The 13,857-nt window shown below is 50.0% G+C and overlaps 2 protein-coding genes across 7 annotated transcripts in view; both read right to left on the reverse strand.

Moving 5' to 3' along the window:
* Window positions 1-343: 343 nt before the first annotated feature.
* Window positions 344-4,510, reverse strand: Rplp0 (ribosomal protein lateral stalk subunit P0). Its single transcript, XM_090320245.1, has 7 exons — window positions 4,385-4,510; window positions 2,979-3,154; window positions 2,798-2,885; window positions 2,543-2,689; window positions 2,257-2,442; window positions 884-1,024; window positions 344-581 (listed from the first exon to the last, which is right to left on the reverse strand). The coding sequence occupies exons 1-7, from the start codon at window positions 4,436-4,438 to the stop codon at window positions 420-422; spliced, it is 954 nt and encodes a 317-aa protein (XP_090176371.1). The 5' UTR covers window positions 4,439-4,510; the 3' UTR covers window positions 344-419.
* Window positions 4,511-8,031: 3,521 nt separating this feature from the next.
* Pxn (paxillin) overlaps window positions 8,032-13,857 on the reverse strand; it is a 45,279-nt gene continuing 39,453 nt past the window's right edge. For 2 of the 6 annotated variants that reach the window (XM_090320246.1, XM_090320250.1), the window contains 6 exons: window positions 12,778-12,879; window positions 12,333-12,503; window positions 12,077-12,250; window positions 11,687-11,768; window positions 11,415-11,563; window positions 8,032-10,163 (listed from right to left, as the gene is read on the reverse strand). In XM_090320246.1, the coding sequence (XP_090176372.1) occupies window positions 9,897-10,163; window positions 11,415-11,563; window positions 11,687-11,768; window positions 12,077-12,250; window positions 12,333-12,503; window positions 12,778-12,879 (945 nt within the window). In that variant the 3' untranslated portion in view covers window positions 8,032-9,896. Of the gene's footprint in view, window positions 10,164-11,414; window positions 11,564-11,686; window positions 11,769-12,076; window positions 12,251-12,332; window positions 12,504-12,777; window positions 12,903-13,351; window positions 13,713-13,857 lie in introns of all 6 variants that reach the window. The other 4 variants (XM_090320248.1, XM_090320247.1, XM_090320252.1 and 1 more) reach the window with 3 other exon arrangements.

A 13,857-nucleotide genomic window follows, 5' to 3' on the forward strand; every position in this document is an offset into this window, starting at 1 on the left:
GCTTCTGAATTCCTGAATACAGCAATCAGAAGTACCATGTCCAATTCAACTCAAATACTTGAAGTGTCGTGGACACTGACAAATTTTGGTAGAGGGTTCTTGAAGTCCTTCTCCTACATTTCAAGACACTATATAAAGGATTTGGTGGGCTGGGATTATGGTAGATCACTTGCCAAGCAAGAAGCCTAGAATCCAAGACCTCAGTACTACCAAAATAAAAATTAAAAAAAGGCTCTGTACAATCCTGTTCTAGCCATCCATTCATTGTTCAAGCAGCAGCTTCATTTAGCCAATGGAAGCCAACCTTTCACCTTTTACCTTGCCTTATTAACCACAAAATGGAGACTTTTGAAGACAAAGTAGTAAGCCTTTTATTTTCCTGTTTTGCAAATAAATCTGAGTTGACCGCTCCTGGGAAATTAGTCAAAAAGACCAAATCCCATATCCTCATCTGATTCCTCCGACTCTTCCTTGACTTCAGCCTTGGCTGGGGCTGCAGCAGCAGCAGGTGCAGCAGTGGTGGCAGCAGCCACAGGAGCAGCAGCCACGAAGGCAGATGGATCAGCCAAGAAGGCCTTGACCTAAATAAAGAGAAGTCAGCGGTGAACAGAGTATCCATCCCTTAACACCCAGAAACCCCCATCTTACTAATCTGTCATGTCCAGATCCAGGAGGCCTTGTCTGTAGCCTGAAGAAGGCATCTTAAGGCCACCTCTTACCTATATGCCCTCAAGTCTTGTCACTTCTGAAGAATACAACACACCCTGTCCAAATTTCTAAAATATGCTCTTAAAAATGTACCAGTGTAAATTATGAAAACACTCCACAGATGTTTTTACCCTGCTGTCCAGCTCACTGAGGCCCTGGTGAAATCTTGTCTTACCTTTTCAGCAAGTGGGAAAGTGTAGTCAGTCTCCACAGACAGGGCCAGGACCCGCTTGTATCCATTGATGATAGAATGAGGCACTGAGGCAACAGTTGGGTAGCCAATCTGCAGACACACGCTGGCAACATTGCGGACACCCTGCAGGGGAATGATGTTTTGAAGATAAATTATAAAAAAAGAACCTGAGTGTTGGAGGTATACCACACCAAGCACAGGCCACCCAGACAGGGCACCCACCTGCCTGTGGATGGCAAGGAGAGGATGCCTGCCAGACAGCCCCCTCTTCCCGCCCCCAGAGTTTGGCCTAGTGGTAGCGTGCTTGCCTAACATGCACAAAGACCAGGGTTCAATTCCTCAGTACCACACACATAGAAAAAAGCTCTAAGTGGTGCTGTGGCTGAAGTGATAGAGCTCTAGCCTTGAGAAAAGTCCAAGGACAGTGCTCAGGCCCTGAGTTCAAGCCCCACAACTGGCAAAAAAAAAGACAGCTGGACGTCTTGGCTCCCACCTGTAATCCTAGCTATTCAAGAGGCTGAGAGCTGAGGGTTTCGTTTTGAAGCCAGTCAGGGTACTAAGAATGTGAGACTATTATCTCCAATTAATCCCTAGAAAGCAGGAAGTGGTGCCGTGGCTCAGGGGTAAAGCAGTAGCCTTGAGCTGAAGAGCTCCTGGACAGCACCTAGGCCCAGATTTCAAGCTTCATGACTCACATACACACCAGGCCAGAAAAAACAAAAACTGTCTTTTAGGTGAGACATCCTAAAGAGAAGTTCACAAGGCTGGTGCTCTACCACTCTGAGCCACAGCTCCACTTCCCATTTTCTGGCGGTTAACTGGAATCTAGTATTTTCCTGCCTGGGCTGCTTTGACTTGTGATCTTCAGTTCTAAGTAGCTACGCAGTGCCCAGCACCCAATAACTTTTCACTCGGTAAGTCACACTATGTATTCTTTAGGATGACTGAAGTTCCTATATTCTAGTAAGTTTGAAGACAAAATTTGTTTCTGCTTCCAAATCCTAATTTGCTTAAATATGCAGGTTGTGGAAATCAGTTATGGAGGACCAACTACATAATTGAATAATCTACCCTTCCAAGGAAAGGTACTTAGCAAAGCATTAACATTTATGTAGGAAACTGCCCATAGTCTTCTCTGACCCTGTAGGATCCTGAACAGTAACACACACAGTGCCTCTTTTCTAAGGCTTTACAACTCATGAAACCAACTTTACAACAGTCATTCCTGCCAATGAGGATGTATGAAGATAGACAGATTAAACCGCCTGGTCCCACAGCCAACTTATGCAGCAAACAGTACTCCTGTTTGTCCTGCCACCAACCACTGATGTAGGGAGGGGCTGGGCAGCCCGTACCTCCAGGAAGCGAGAATGCAGAGCATCCTCAGTGATGTCGAGCACTTCCGGGTTGTAGATGCTGCCATTGTCAAACACCTGCTGGATGATCAGCCCAAAGGAGAAGGGGGAGATGTTGAGCATGTTCAGCAATGTGGCTTCGCTGGCTCCCACTTTATCTCCAGTCTTGATCAGCTGCACATCACTCTGAGGAAAACAGTGAGCAGTTAATATATGCACATCTAGCAGGCACAGCCTGTTTCAAAAGAAACACACAGCATCACACACAGTGTGCCTTGCTACTCACCAGAATTTCAATGGTGCCCCTGGAGATCTTAGTGGTGATGCCCAGAGCCTGGAAGAAGGAAGTTTTCTCGGGGCCCAGACCAGTGTTCTGGGCTGGCACAGTGACTTCACATGGGGCAATGGCACCAGCACGGGCAGCAGCTGGTACCTGAATGGAGATGACAATGAGAAATCTATCCACTGACACCACCCAAGATTGGGCGATTCTGTTTTAAAGGTGAGATAAGATCTTTCTCCAAACTGCTCCTCCCCTTACCTTATTGGCCAGCAGCATGTCCCTGATCTCAGTAAGGTCCTCCTTGGTGAACACAAAGCCCACATTACCCCGAATATGAGGCAGCAGTCTGCAAAGAGAAATTCATAAGACACTGTCACTTGAAAGCAGGAAGGAGGGTGGCACGGGGCGAGCGGGCAGGCAGGCAGGCACCAGGACTGACTTCTCCAGAGCCGGGTTGTTTTCCAGGTGCCCGCGGATGGCCTTGCGCATCATGGTGTTCTTGCCCATCAGCACCACAGCCTTGCCGCGGAGAGACATACGGATTTGCTGCATCTGCTTGGACCCCACGTTGTCTGCTCCCACAATGAAGCATTTTGGATAATCATCCAAAAGTTGCTATAAAAACAAACCAGAAAACTGAGTGAGAAGGCAACGTCAGCACAACATAAACACAACCACCAGTTTCTCTCTTGCTCACTAGGCTTTGAAGTCACACAAAAGACAGGTAGATCTTCCTACCAGCTTTAACATCCCACGCCTTAATCCAGTCAGAGCTGTTCCTGACTTCACCGGCTGGGAATGAGCAATCCGGTGGTAGAACACTTGCTTAGCATAAGCAATATTCCGGGCTTGATCACCTGTGCTAAGAGGTGATTTAATACCTACAAGTAGACTTTTGTTGCTTATTTCCTTTCAATCATGAGACCAATCTAATTCACTAAAATAGCTAACAAACAGAAACTGTCTCAAAAAAGACTTATCAAAGAAAGGGACTCAACACACAAAATAGAAAGCACTATTTAGGGGGCCGGAGTTTGGCCTAATGGTTAAAGTGCTTGCCTAGCATGCATTAAGACCCGGATTCGATTCCTCGGTACCACATACATAGAAAAAAGCCAGAAGTGGTGCTGAGGCCCAAGTGGTAGAGCTCTAGCCTTGAGAAAGTCCAAGGACAGTGCTCAGACCCTGAGCTCAAGGCCAGGACTGGCAAAAAAAAATACAGAAGGATGGCATTGAATAAACTAAAAAAAAAAAAAAAAGCACTATTTAGATTTCTCTACCATGCCCAAAAAAGCTTCATGCAAATACGCCTAGCAAGCATGGGGGCCCTGAGTTCAAATCCACCAAGAAAAGCTATGCCGGGCTGAAAATGTGGCTGTGTGTAGAGTGCCTGCACGAAGCCGTGGGCTTGATTCTTCAGTATTACTTAAACAAAAAATGCTGAAAGTGGCGCTGTGGCTTAAGTGGTACAGTGCTAACCTTGAGCAAAAGCTCAGGGACAGGGCCCATATCGTTAAGTTCTAGCCTCACAACTAGTGAAAAAAAAAAACTTACTCTAAGTGTGTGATATTGAAACACACTTTATTAAGCAGACTAATAATAAAAGTAGCTGGCGCTTCTGAAAGCCACTCCGAAATCACTGGACACTAACTTTCCTGACTGACAGGTCTTAACGTGTCAACGACTTGCCATACAATGAGTCACTCTTGGTCAAAAGCGTCCCCAAAGATGATGAGGGAATTGGAGGGGAGGCCTACTTAGGAAAACTGCTGCGATTGTTTTATCCTTTCCCTCAATTCATGAAGAGACACCATGAAGTTCTACCACAACCCACTCCGCACTTACGATGATCTTAAGGAAGTAGTTGGACTTCCAGGTCGCCCTGTCTTCCCTGGGCATCACGACGGTGCGTCAGGGATTGCCACGTAGGGTTTAAAGACGAGGTCACTGAGGGGAGAAAAGGAGCTCAGACTCAATCACCCCAACACCTATCCCTGGGTCTGAGGCCTACATGGAACGGGCCACACGCGGGCACTCGCCGGCTGGGTCTTGAGCAGCCACCGCCACATGCGGAGATCAATCTGCCGCCAAAGTACGGGGGGCGCGGGCCCAGGCCCCAGTACCTCCAAATCGCTTCCGATCCCACCCTCCTTGGTTACCCAAAAGACCCCATGCGTCTTGCCACCACTACCCAGTAAGGAAGAACCCGCCACACGAACCTCACACGAGGACGCCTGGCGAAAGAAGGGCCTTCCGCCGGAGTGAGCCTTTTATATGGGAACCAGGGACCAATCAGAAGTCACGGACGGCACTCCTGCCTATTGGCTGACACGATCGCCTGTCCCGCCAAAGTGAACTACTGTCATCAGCTATTGGCTCATCTCCCTGCCACTCAGGTCAACAGGAAACACCTTTTAAAGGACGGTGGTTAAGGAGGGCGCTGCCTGGCGTTGAAGGAGCTCTTTTTACAGCTTTGCCCCCTGCTGGCCTGGAGGTGCATTATAGGTAGATTTTGCAAGGCTGAACTGGCCAAATCAGCAAATTTACACAGCCTGTTGGTGGATGCCTTCATAGACGGTCTTTTGTCTCCTCTAGTCTGTTCTTCCTTCCGACCCACAACAGAGGGATCCTTTTGCAAACCTACGTCCTCGTGCTTACAATTCTTCAAAAACTCCCCTTCTTTCACAGAAAAGGCTGAAAAATTTATGTGACAGCCTTGCAAAGGTCCTCTATGCCCATAATCTCATCGCTTGCTTTTCCTATTGCTTCTTTTTTTTTTGCCAGTCCTGGGCTTGAGCTCAGGGCCTGAGCACTGTCCTTGGACTTTCTCAAGGCTAGAGCTCTACCCCTTGAGCCTCAGCACCACTTCTGGCTTTTTTCTATGTGTGTGGTAACAAGGAATCGAACCCGGGTCTTCATGCATGCTAGGCAAGCACTTTAACCACTAGGCCAAACTCCCGGCCCCTTCCTATTGCTTCTTTTCCTTTTAGCCGATCATTCTTTCTGTTGCTTTTTCCAGAGCAAAGTATGATTTTAGAATAATCTCAGCCACCTGATTACTTCACCTCCACCAAGTCTTGCTACAGACTTCTCCGTGAGACCTACCCTCAGCTCCCTATTGTTGTTACCTTCAGATATCTATATATGACTGACTAATATACCCATATATAGTTTGTACACAGAGTTAGAGATAGACATGTGCAAGGTAACTCAGCCCTTGGCATCCTTTCTTTCCCCATCTCCCCTCCTACTGATTCCTCCTCCAGTCTCCTTTTACACTAATGCCCTATCCTCATCATCAGCATCAGCATCAGCATCATCAGCATCTTCATCTTTGTCTGGTTTTGCTTTGACAGTCCTGGGGCTTGAATTCTGAGCCTAGACACACTGCCACTGAGCTCTTCAGCTCAAGGCTAGCGCTCTACCACTTTGAGCCATGTGCTACTTCCAGTTTTCTGGTGGTTAACTGGAGATGAGTCTCACAGATTTTTATGCCCAGACTGGCTTTGAGCCATGACCCTCAGATCTCTGCCTCCTAAGTAATTAAGATGACAGGCATGATCCACTGGCACCCAGTGCCACCTCTGTTTAAAAAAAGTTTTGTAGTGCTGGAGATTTGAACCTAGGGCCTTATGCAAGCTAAGGAAGCACTCTACAACCGAGTCCAGCCTTTGTATTTTGTATTAAAGCCTCTTAGGGCCTCTGAGGATCTGCCCAGTTCAAAAACTGATATAGTCAGTTACTGCTAAGATCCCTCTTTAATGACAGTGCATTCCTGCCCACTCAGCATTGTGCTAAGTACATTGTACACAGTCCCGACGCTAATATTTCCATCAGTCCCTGGAGGATGTATAATGTTAGCCATCCCATTGTACTCATAAGAAATCTCTGGGAGGTTAAATAGTACATCCACATCTCTCAGCCAGCAAATGTTGATTCTAGAACTCTAGGAGCAAGTTCAAAGCCCATAGGCCTCATTATGGTATAGTTACATAGACTCTGACTTTAAGTCTGTTTCCTTCTAAGTGCACTTTTCCAAGTATATACACACTCTTCCCATACATCTCCGAGGACATCCTGGCTGTCAATACGAACATCATCTATCTATAATTGTTTTATCAATGTAGCAAACATGATGCCATTTAAAAAGCGATGCAGGTCTATATTCAGCAACACGGAGAAATATCCACATAGCATATTTGAATGAAAAAAAAAAGCAAATTACAATGGAGTGTGCTACTCCCATTCCTAGGGACAAAAAAAATCCAGCAGGGACAGGAAAAACAAACTGTTATTACTTTTGGGTAAGAGCTGAGCTGAAGGAGATACATAGTCGGTTGTAGGGCTTGAACTCAAGGCCAGAGCACTGACCCTGAGCTCTTTTGTTCAAGGCTTGCACTCTTCTACTTTGAGCCACAACACCAATTCTGGTTTTCTGGTTACTTGGAAAGAAGATCCTCATGGCCTTTCCTGCCTGGGCTGGCTTTGAACCACAATCCTCAGATTTCAGCCTCGTAAGTAGCTAAGATTACAAGCATGTGCCACCAGTGCCCAGCTTGGTTAATGTTTATATTTTTTTGCCAGTCCTGGGACTTGAACTCAGGACCTGGCTGCTGTCCCTGAGCTATTCAGCTCAAGGCTAGTGCTCCACCACTTGGGCCACAGCACCACTTCCAGCTTCGTTCTACATATGTGGTACCAAGGAGTCAAACCTAGGGCTTCATGCATGCTAAGCAAGCACTCTACCACTAGGCCACACTCCCAGCCCAGTAATATTCAATTCTGAATTCAGACTAGGAATTAACAGAATAATCCCCAAATCAGAGGAAAACCATTCAGCAGGAAGTGGCACTGTGGCTCAATGTGGTAGAGCCTTGAGCTGAAGAGCTCAGAGATAGTACCCAGGCCCAGAGTTCAAGCCCTATGACCCCCCCCCCCACACACACATACAATTTTGGGGATCAGGGATCCAGCAAGTGCTAAGAGGCCTGAAAATGTAGACGAGATCACAGGAGGCAGTAGAAATGCACTTGCAACTCTAAGCCCTTGGTATTCCAGGTATTATTCCAGGAACATTACATCTAGAAGCTGTTGATGTCTCTCCACGCAGCACACGGGCAGAGCAGGTCCTGAGCTCACACAGCAGTGACTGCCTTGATCAGGTGGCTGCTCTTAAATCTTTTTCCTGATCTGTGAGTGGAAGTCCACCCACAGGCCCTCAAGGGATGCTCTCAAGCAATGCAAATGAAGACCCAGGGCAGGGCTTGCCGCCTGGAGGGGCTCACAGGTGCTCCCAGCAACTTCCCAATTAAGTACAGCCCAGGCTGGGGTCAGGAGGACCTGCAGCCACCATCAAGGCCCAGGACCCTGTTCCCTGGGCTTTTGACCTTCAGTCTCCACACCTGGGAATTCTTAGAAGCCTGAAGAGGGTTTGGATTCTGTGCTGGGCCCACTAAGGTTGTTAAACCACCAAGAAATGACACTAGCACAGGTGAAAATAATGGCAAACTTTATTGGCATAAATCACAGGAATTGAAATGGAAAAGGCCAGATTCGAAGTTTATAGAGGAAAAAATCAAAATGAAATGATCAATAAACTATTAACCCAGATGATGGACCCCAGAAACCCCAGTCCCTCTTGGGGAGCGTTCTAGGGAGGGTCACTGTAAACAGAGCTATAAGGCCTGTGAGTGGAAGGGAAGATGTCAGACCTTCAGAGGGCACAGGTTGACCTCCCAGACCGGGGCTGCTCCCAGCCCCTTCCTGATCCTCTTCTGGGATCCCAGCACTCAGCCTCTGCTGAAGAGGCTGATGGAATGGTCCTGGACGCCCCTCTCGCCCCCCTCCCCCCCGTCCAGATCATCCAGGGGCCCCTTCTCTTGATCAGGAACCCTGGCCTGGCTGCTCCTATTTCATCCTGGGGAAAGAGAGCACTTGGGCTTCCTGTTATGCTGGCAGAGTCCTTGTCCCCCTGTCTCAAATCTGACTTGTCCCAACCTAAGGCTTTCTCCCAGGACCTACTGAGCCCAGATCCCACCTGTGAAAGGGGAAGAACCTGGGCTAGGTCTCCAGGAAGGACAGGGGATTTGAGGAAGCAGTGGGCACAGTAGAGCCATAAGAACACAGACGCTCATGGTCTGTGTGAGTGGAATCAGATACCAGCTTTCCTGAGAAGGCAGAAGAAAGAGCCCCACAGAAGCAGCGAGGAGGCAAAGGATGTCCAATGGGTTCTCTTTGTTGCCAAAAAGTTCAGAGGAGGGAAGAGGCTCAGACAGGAAGTCATCCCCCGGCAATGTACTGCCCCTCCTCCCCTGGGAACAGGGCAGCTGAGGTTCAGAATTCCAGGTCCTAAGGACCACACTCCCTTAGGCCACTTTTAATGAAGAGTTTGCTGGCCTGAACAGTAAAGAAGAGGTTTCAAAATACAGCAGTTTATAAAAAACAGTCCTGGTGAGCTGTGAAGTTATAGAAGGATAGTCACAGAGCTGCCCCCAGTTAACCTGTTTGTGCTAAGAAAAAATAAAATCGCTTCCCCACCCCAGTATAAAGAAAGCAAAGTCCATACCAAAGCCACAGCCATGGACAGAACCAGTAGCTGTGGAGAGAATACAAAAATGAACATAGTTAAAAATCTCCTCAAAACCATCTTGTATAGAGAAGTAAAAGCAAGTTGGGCAATACGAATTGAAACCTCAGTGTAGAAATCTATCAAAGTACAGTGTCCAGGCACAGGTGACACTCCCCACCTCGTGCCATCCCTGGAGATGGGAGAAGTGGCTAGAAAACATTATTGCTGGAGAGAATGTTCTCAGTAGAGCTGGAACAAGTATAAAATGGGTGGTCATGGGAAGGAAACAGTCACCCAGGTCCAGGGAGACTGAAAGGCAGGAGCCCAAGGAACTTTCCACAGCCCCTGCAGAGCTCCTACCCTTGGATAGATAGGTTTATGCTGGCATGGTCTGGAAGGGGGCCAGGTGTCCCCCCAATACTCTCAGATAATTAGACTGGGAAGAAATAAGGATAAGAGGGCCCCTGGGTGGCCCTGCCCCTCCTCCCATCCTGGCTCCACCACTGAACTGAGTGGGAGATGGCTCCAGTGTGGGGTGACAGTTTGTGGGGATACACCACACATGCTATGGGGGTGGGTCCACCTTCCACCTCTGGGGAGGGCTTCAGAAGGCTCTGGTGGGGGTGAGGAGAAGCAGGCAAGACCCCACAACTCTCTTCCCATGCTGCACCAGTTGAGGACAAGGTTCCAGTTTCCATCGGGTTTGCCCATGGCACCCGGGCAAGGTCTCTGGGTCACAGTAGCAGTTGGGGACGCCGGCTGGGGAGGGGACAGGTACGGGAGGAGCGCCTAGCAGAAGAGCTTGAGGAAGCAGTTCTGGCAGTAAGGTTTGTCGTTCTGCTCCTTGAAGGTGCCCTTGTTGAGCTGCTTGAGGCAGAAGGCACACACGAAGTGCTCGGGGTGGAACTTCTTGGCCATGGCGGTGATGCAGCGGCCAGTGATGGGCTTCTGGCAGCCAGAGCACAGCGAGCCGCGCCGCTCATGGTAGTGCACCTCGCAGTATGGCTGCCCATCGTGCTCAAAGAAGCTGCCGTTGACAAAAGGCGTGAAGCATTCCTGCCAGACACAAGCGGGGTGGCTGGAGGAGAGGGGCTCAGGGCTGGCCCCTCTTGGAAGCGTCATGTGCAGGGCACAGTCACCACCATTTGTTCATTTTCTCCACACTGTGTGCTGAGCTAAATACATGGGTGTGGGGGATGGTTGAATTTGGGGGTTTGTTTGTTTTCTTCTGACTAGGATTGGACTCTGGGCTTTTCACTTGCTAAGGCAAGCGCTCTACCACTTGAGCCACATAACCCTGGCCCTTTTGCTTTTCGTTTTCCAGGGCTGATGACAAGAGCCCTGCTCGACCTCCTGCTCTGTCTTCACAGTAGCTGGGAGTATAGTTATTAATGACTACACGTGGCCTAAAATGCTTAATTCTCCTAGGAGAGGAAGAACCTGAAGTTTACAAGTGATCTGTCCAACGGCAGCGGCTACCGAGTTGCATAGTCTGGATTGGAAGCTAGGTCTGACTTGAACACTTCAGTAGGCGCTGATCAACAGGCTGCCAGAAACCCTGGGGCTGAGGAAAAGGATCTGACTCAACTGTGTCTTAGATTCATGTCTGGAGATTCACGTGCACATGCAAGGATGTGAGAAGGCTTAGGCAGAGCCTGTTTCCAAAATTAACTCAGTCAAGAGAACCCCTGCTGGGTCTCTAGTAACACTGGTGAGTCCTCAGGCCTCCACAATGCAGTTTGGAAATGACAAATTTCTGTCGAGTCTCCTCAGTATTTGTATTATCCCATTTAATTCCCACGTGCTCTTCTTCCAAACATGACTAGTCCCAGGCCTCCGGGACCCTAGCTGGCTTCTCTGTCTCGCACAAGTGGTATTAAAGACTTAGGGGGCGGGAAGTTTGGCCTAGTGGTAAGAGTGCTTGCCTAGCATGCACGAAGACCCGGGTTCAATTCCTTAGCACCACACATACATAGAAAAAGCCAGAAGTGGTGCTGTGGATCAAGTGGTAGAGTGCTAGTCCTGAGAAAGCCCAAGGACAGTGCTCAGGCCCTGAGCTCAAGTCACAGGACTGGCAAAAAAAAAAAAAAAAAAAAAAAAGAAAGAAAAAGAAAAGAAAAAGACTTAGGATGGAAGACAATGTTCCTGGTTTCTCCTGGCCCTAACCCAGGGCCTGCTCAGCTTAAGGTTTTGTACTCCTGCTTGCTCCCCTCATCAGAACCCCAAACAAGAGAAGGCCAAGCGACAGAGGCCCTTCTCTAGTCCTGCCTATTCCCAGCCCATCCACCAGTAACGGGAGCTCCTTACCCGGCACACGAAGCACTCAGGATGCCAGAGGGTATTGAGGGCGGAGATGTAATTCTCTAGGATGGCCCGTGCACAGCCACCGCACTTGGGTGCAAACATGTCAAAATAATCCTTCCTGCAGTAGGCCTTGCCATCCTTCTCATGGAACCCTGGGGGGTGGGAGGAGATGGTAGCAGATTTAGACCCTCCCTGACTCCCTCATCAGCCCCATCTCCCAGCCTTCCTCCTGGCCCTCCACGAGGTGGCGGCTTTATCCACCAGGTCCGCCATACCTTCAGGACCGAAGAAGGCCCCACACTGGGCACAGAAGAAGTGCTCAGGGTGCCACGTCCGGTCAAGAGCTGTCACCACTTTCTGTGAAAGCAAAGAGACGGATCAAATCCAAGCTGTGCCCTGCTGGACAGAGCACACAGCCAAGACACATGGGAAGAGGAAGACGCATCCCTGCAGTGTCTGCGGAAGGAATTCAGGATGGGAGGCAGAAAGGCACTGGGGCAGACTTAGGCCTCTGACCAACTCCCACCCCAGCACTTCCTCACTGGTGAGTCTTGGGCATGTGACAGGCCCTTCCAAGTGAGGGGTACAGTAAAGATGAAATAGCAGAGGGGCCAGCACCCACATGAGAGCCCTGGCCACCCTCCCCAGCCCATGCAGGCACTCACATCCAGGATGGGCCCGTTGCAGTAGTAGCAGCGCGGGGAGAAGAGGTTGTGATAATCCTTTTCACAGTAGGGCTGTCCGTCCCGCTCAAAGAAGTTCCGGGATCCGATCTCCTCCTGGCAGTGGGTGCAGACAAAGTGCTCGGGGTGCCATGTCTTCCCCATGGCTGTCACAACCTAAGAAAAAAGGCACGGGTGGCTCAGGGCTGAGAGAGAAAGAGACAGATCCTGCTGGGTGCCCACCTGCCCCATTCATCACCTGCCCGGCGATGGGCTTCTTGCAGGCCCCGCACACTCCCTTGGCGACTGTGGCAACCCCCAGCTTGTTCAGGTCAGACTGTAGACTCCCCAGCATGCTGTCCAGCTGGCTTCCAGGTTTCAAGGGTCCCCCAGGGGGTGAGCTGCTTCCAGTCTTCCCCTGGGTCATGAACTGTAGAGATGGGGAGAAGATTACTAGGACTCTGAACCAGGAAGCAGGTGTGGCACAGTACCAGGGCCAACGGCCTTTTCCCCTCCAAGGGCAATGGGCTGACCCAAGCCAAAAGCAAAATATCCTCGAGGGGGTCCTGAGGAGTCCTAAAGGTGGCAGTGACACTGGCAGGCCATGCTAGAGGTCAGGAGGGGCTCCCAGAGGGGTAGAGAAAGAGCTCATGGCACCCTGCTGCATGACAAGCCCCAGGGAACACAAGCAGCCCGGCACTGACCCCTCCCTCGTCCTGCCCTTCAGGGCTGCTCTGCCTGCTGCTCGGAGGCCAGCCAGCCACCCAGTTCTGCTCTCCATCCGCTCTTTGCTCCAGGCCGTGCATCTTAGATAAGGGAGGAAAGGAGGAAAAGAAATTAAAAAAAAAAATAAACAGCTAAGGAAGAAAGAAAAAGGACCTTGTTTTTTGAACCATTTCACGCAAGAAAATTCAGGATGAGGTAAAAGTATTTTTCCTCAATGGCCATACCAAAATCAGGAGAGAAAATAATCTAGAGCAGAACAACCTGGAGTAATCCAGACACAGAGAAGTCCAGAGAGAGGGAGAGGGAGGTAAGCCACCCAACGTCACAGGCCATGGGAATGGAAGTAGGCACAGAGGCCTCACCAGACGCTGGCCAGGAGGCTGGAAGGGGAGGTGAGCTTCTGGTTTGCAGTGTCAGGGGTAGTGAGGAGGGGTCTCAGAAGACAAGAAGCCAACTCATTTCCTGAGGAGTGGGGCCTGGGCATCAGGTTTGGTGAAGGTCTAGGGTCAAGATCTAAGGCAGGACTGGGGCTAATATGCTGGTGTGTGGATAGTGGCGGGTCAGGAAGGGCTGGGGTTCCTGAGAGGCCTGCCTGCATCAAGGGGAAGAGCGGGTCCTCGTCCGTCTGGCAGCCCACAGACCTCACAGTATGGGGTGCAGGAGCCGGAGGGTTGGGGCCCTGTTTATGCTCATCACAGGGCTCCTCCCCTGAACTCTGGCCCCCAGAAGAACGATGGATACAAGCTGAGGGTCCCAGGGGGGAGGGAGAGGGCAGCCGGGGGAGAGGAGAAGAGCTGCTGGCCGAGGCATCTGGGTAATGCTGGAGCAAGGGGACAGGAGGAGGAGGAGGAGGAGAAGCCACAACAGAGATGGTTTTTCTCAGAGGAATGGGAGAATCAGGAGGGAAGACAACCTGGGAAGAAACGGGGGAGAGAGATAAGGGCAGAGAAGAAATCATCAGCGCAGGGAACAAAGGGAGCTAGTGGGAAGATAATGTCCCCAGGCTCCCCTGGGCCTTCCCACTCTGAACCAAGAGTTAGGTCAGCCTTACAAGGCCA

Source organism: Megascapheus bottae, chromosome 28 (assembly GCF_031878675.1).
Source record: "Megascapheus bottae isolate mThoBot1 chromosome 28, mThoBot2.hap1, whole genome shotgun sequence".
Lineage (NCBI taxonomy): Eukaryota > Metazoa > Chordata > Mammalia > Rodentia > Geomyidae > Megascapheus > Megascapheus bottae.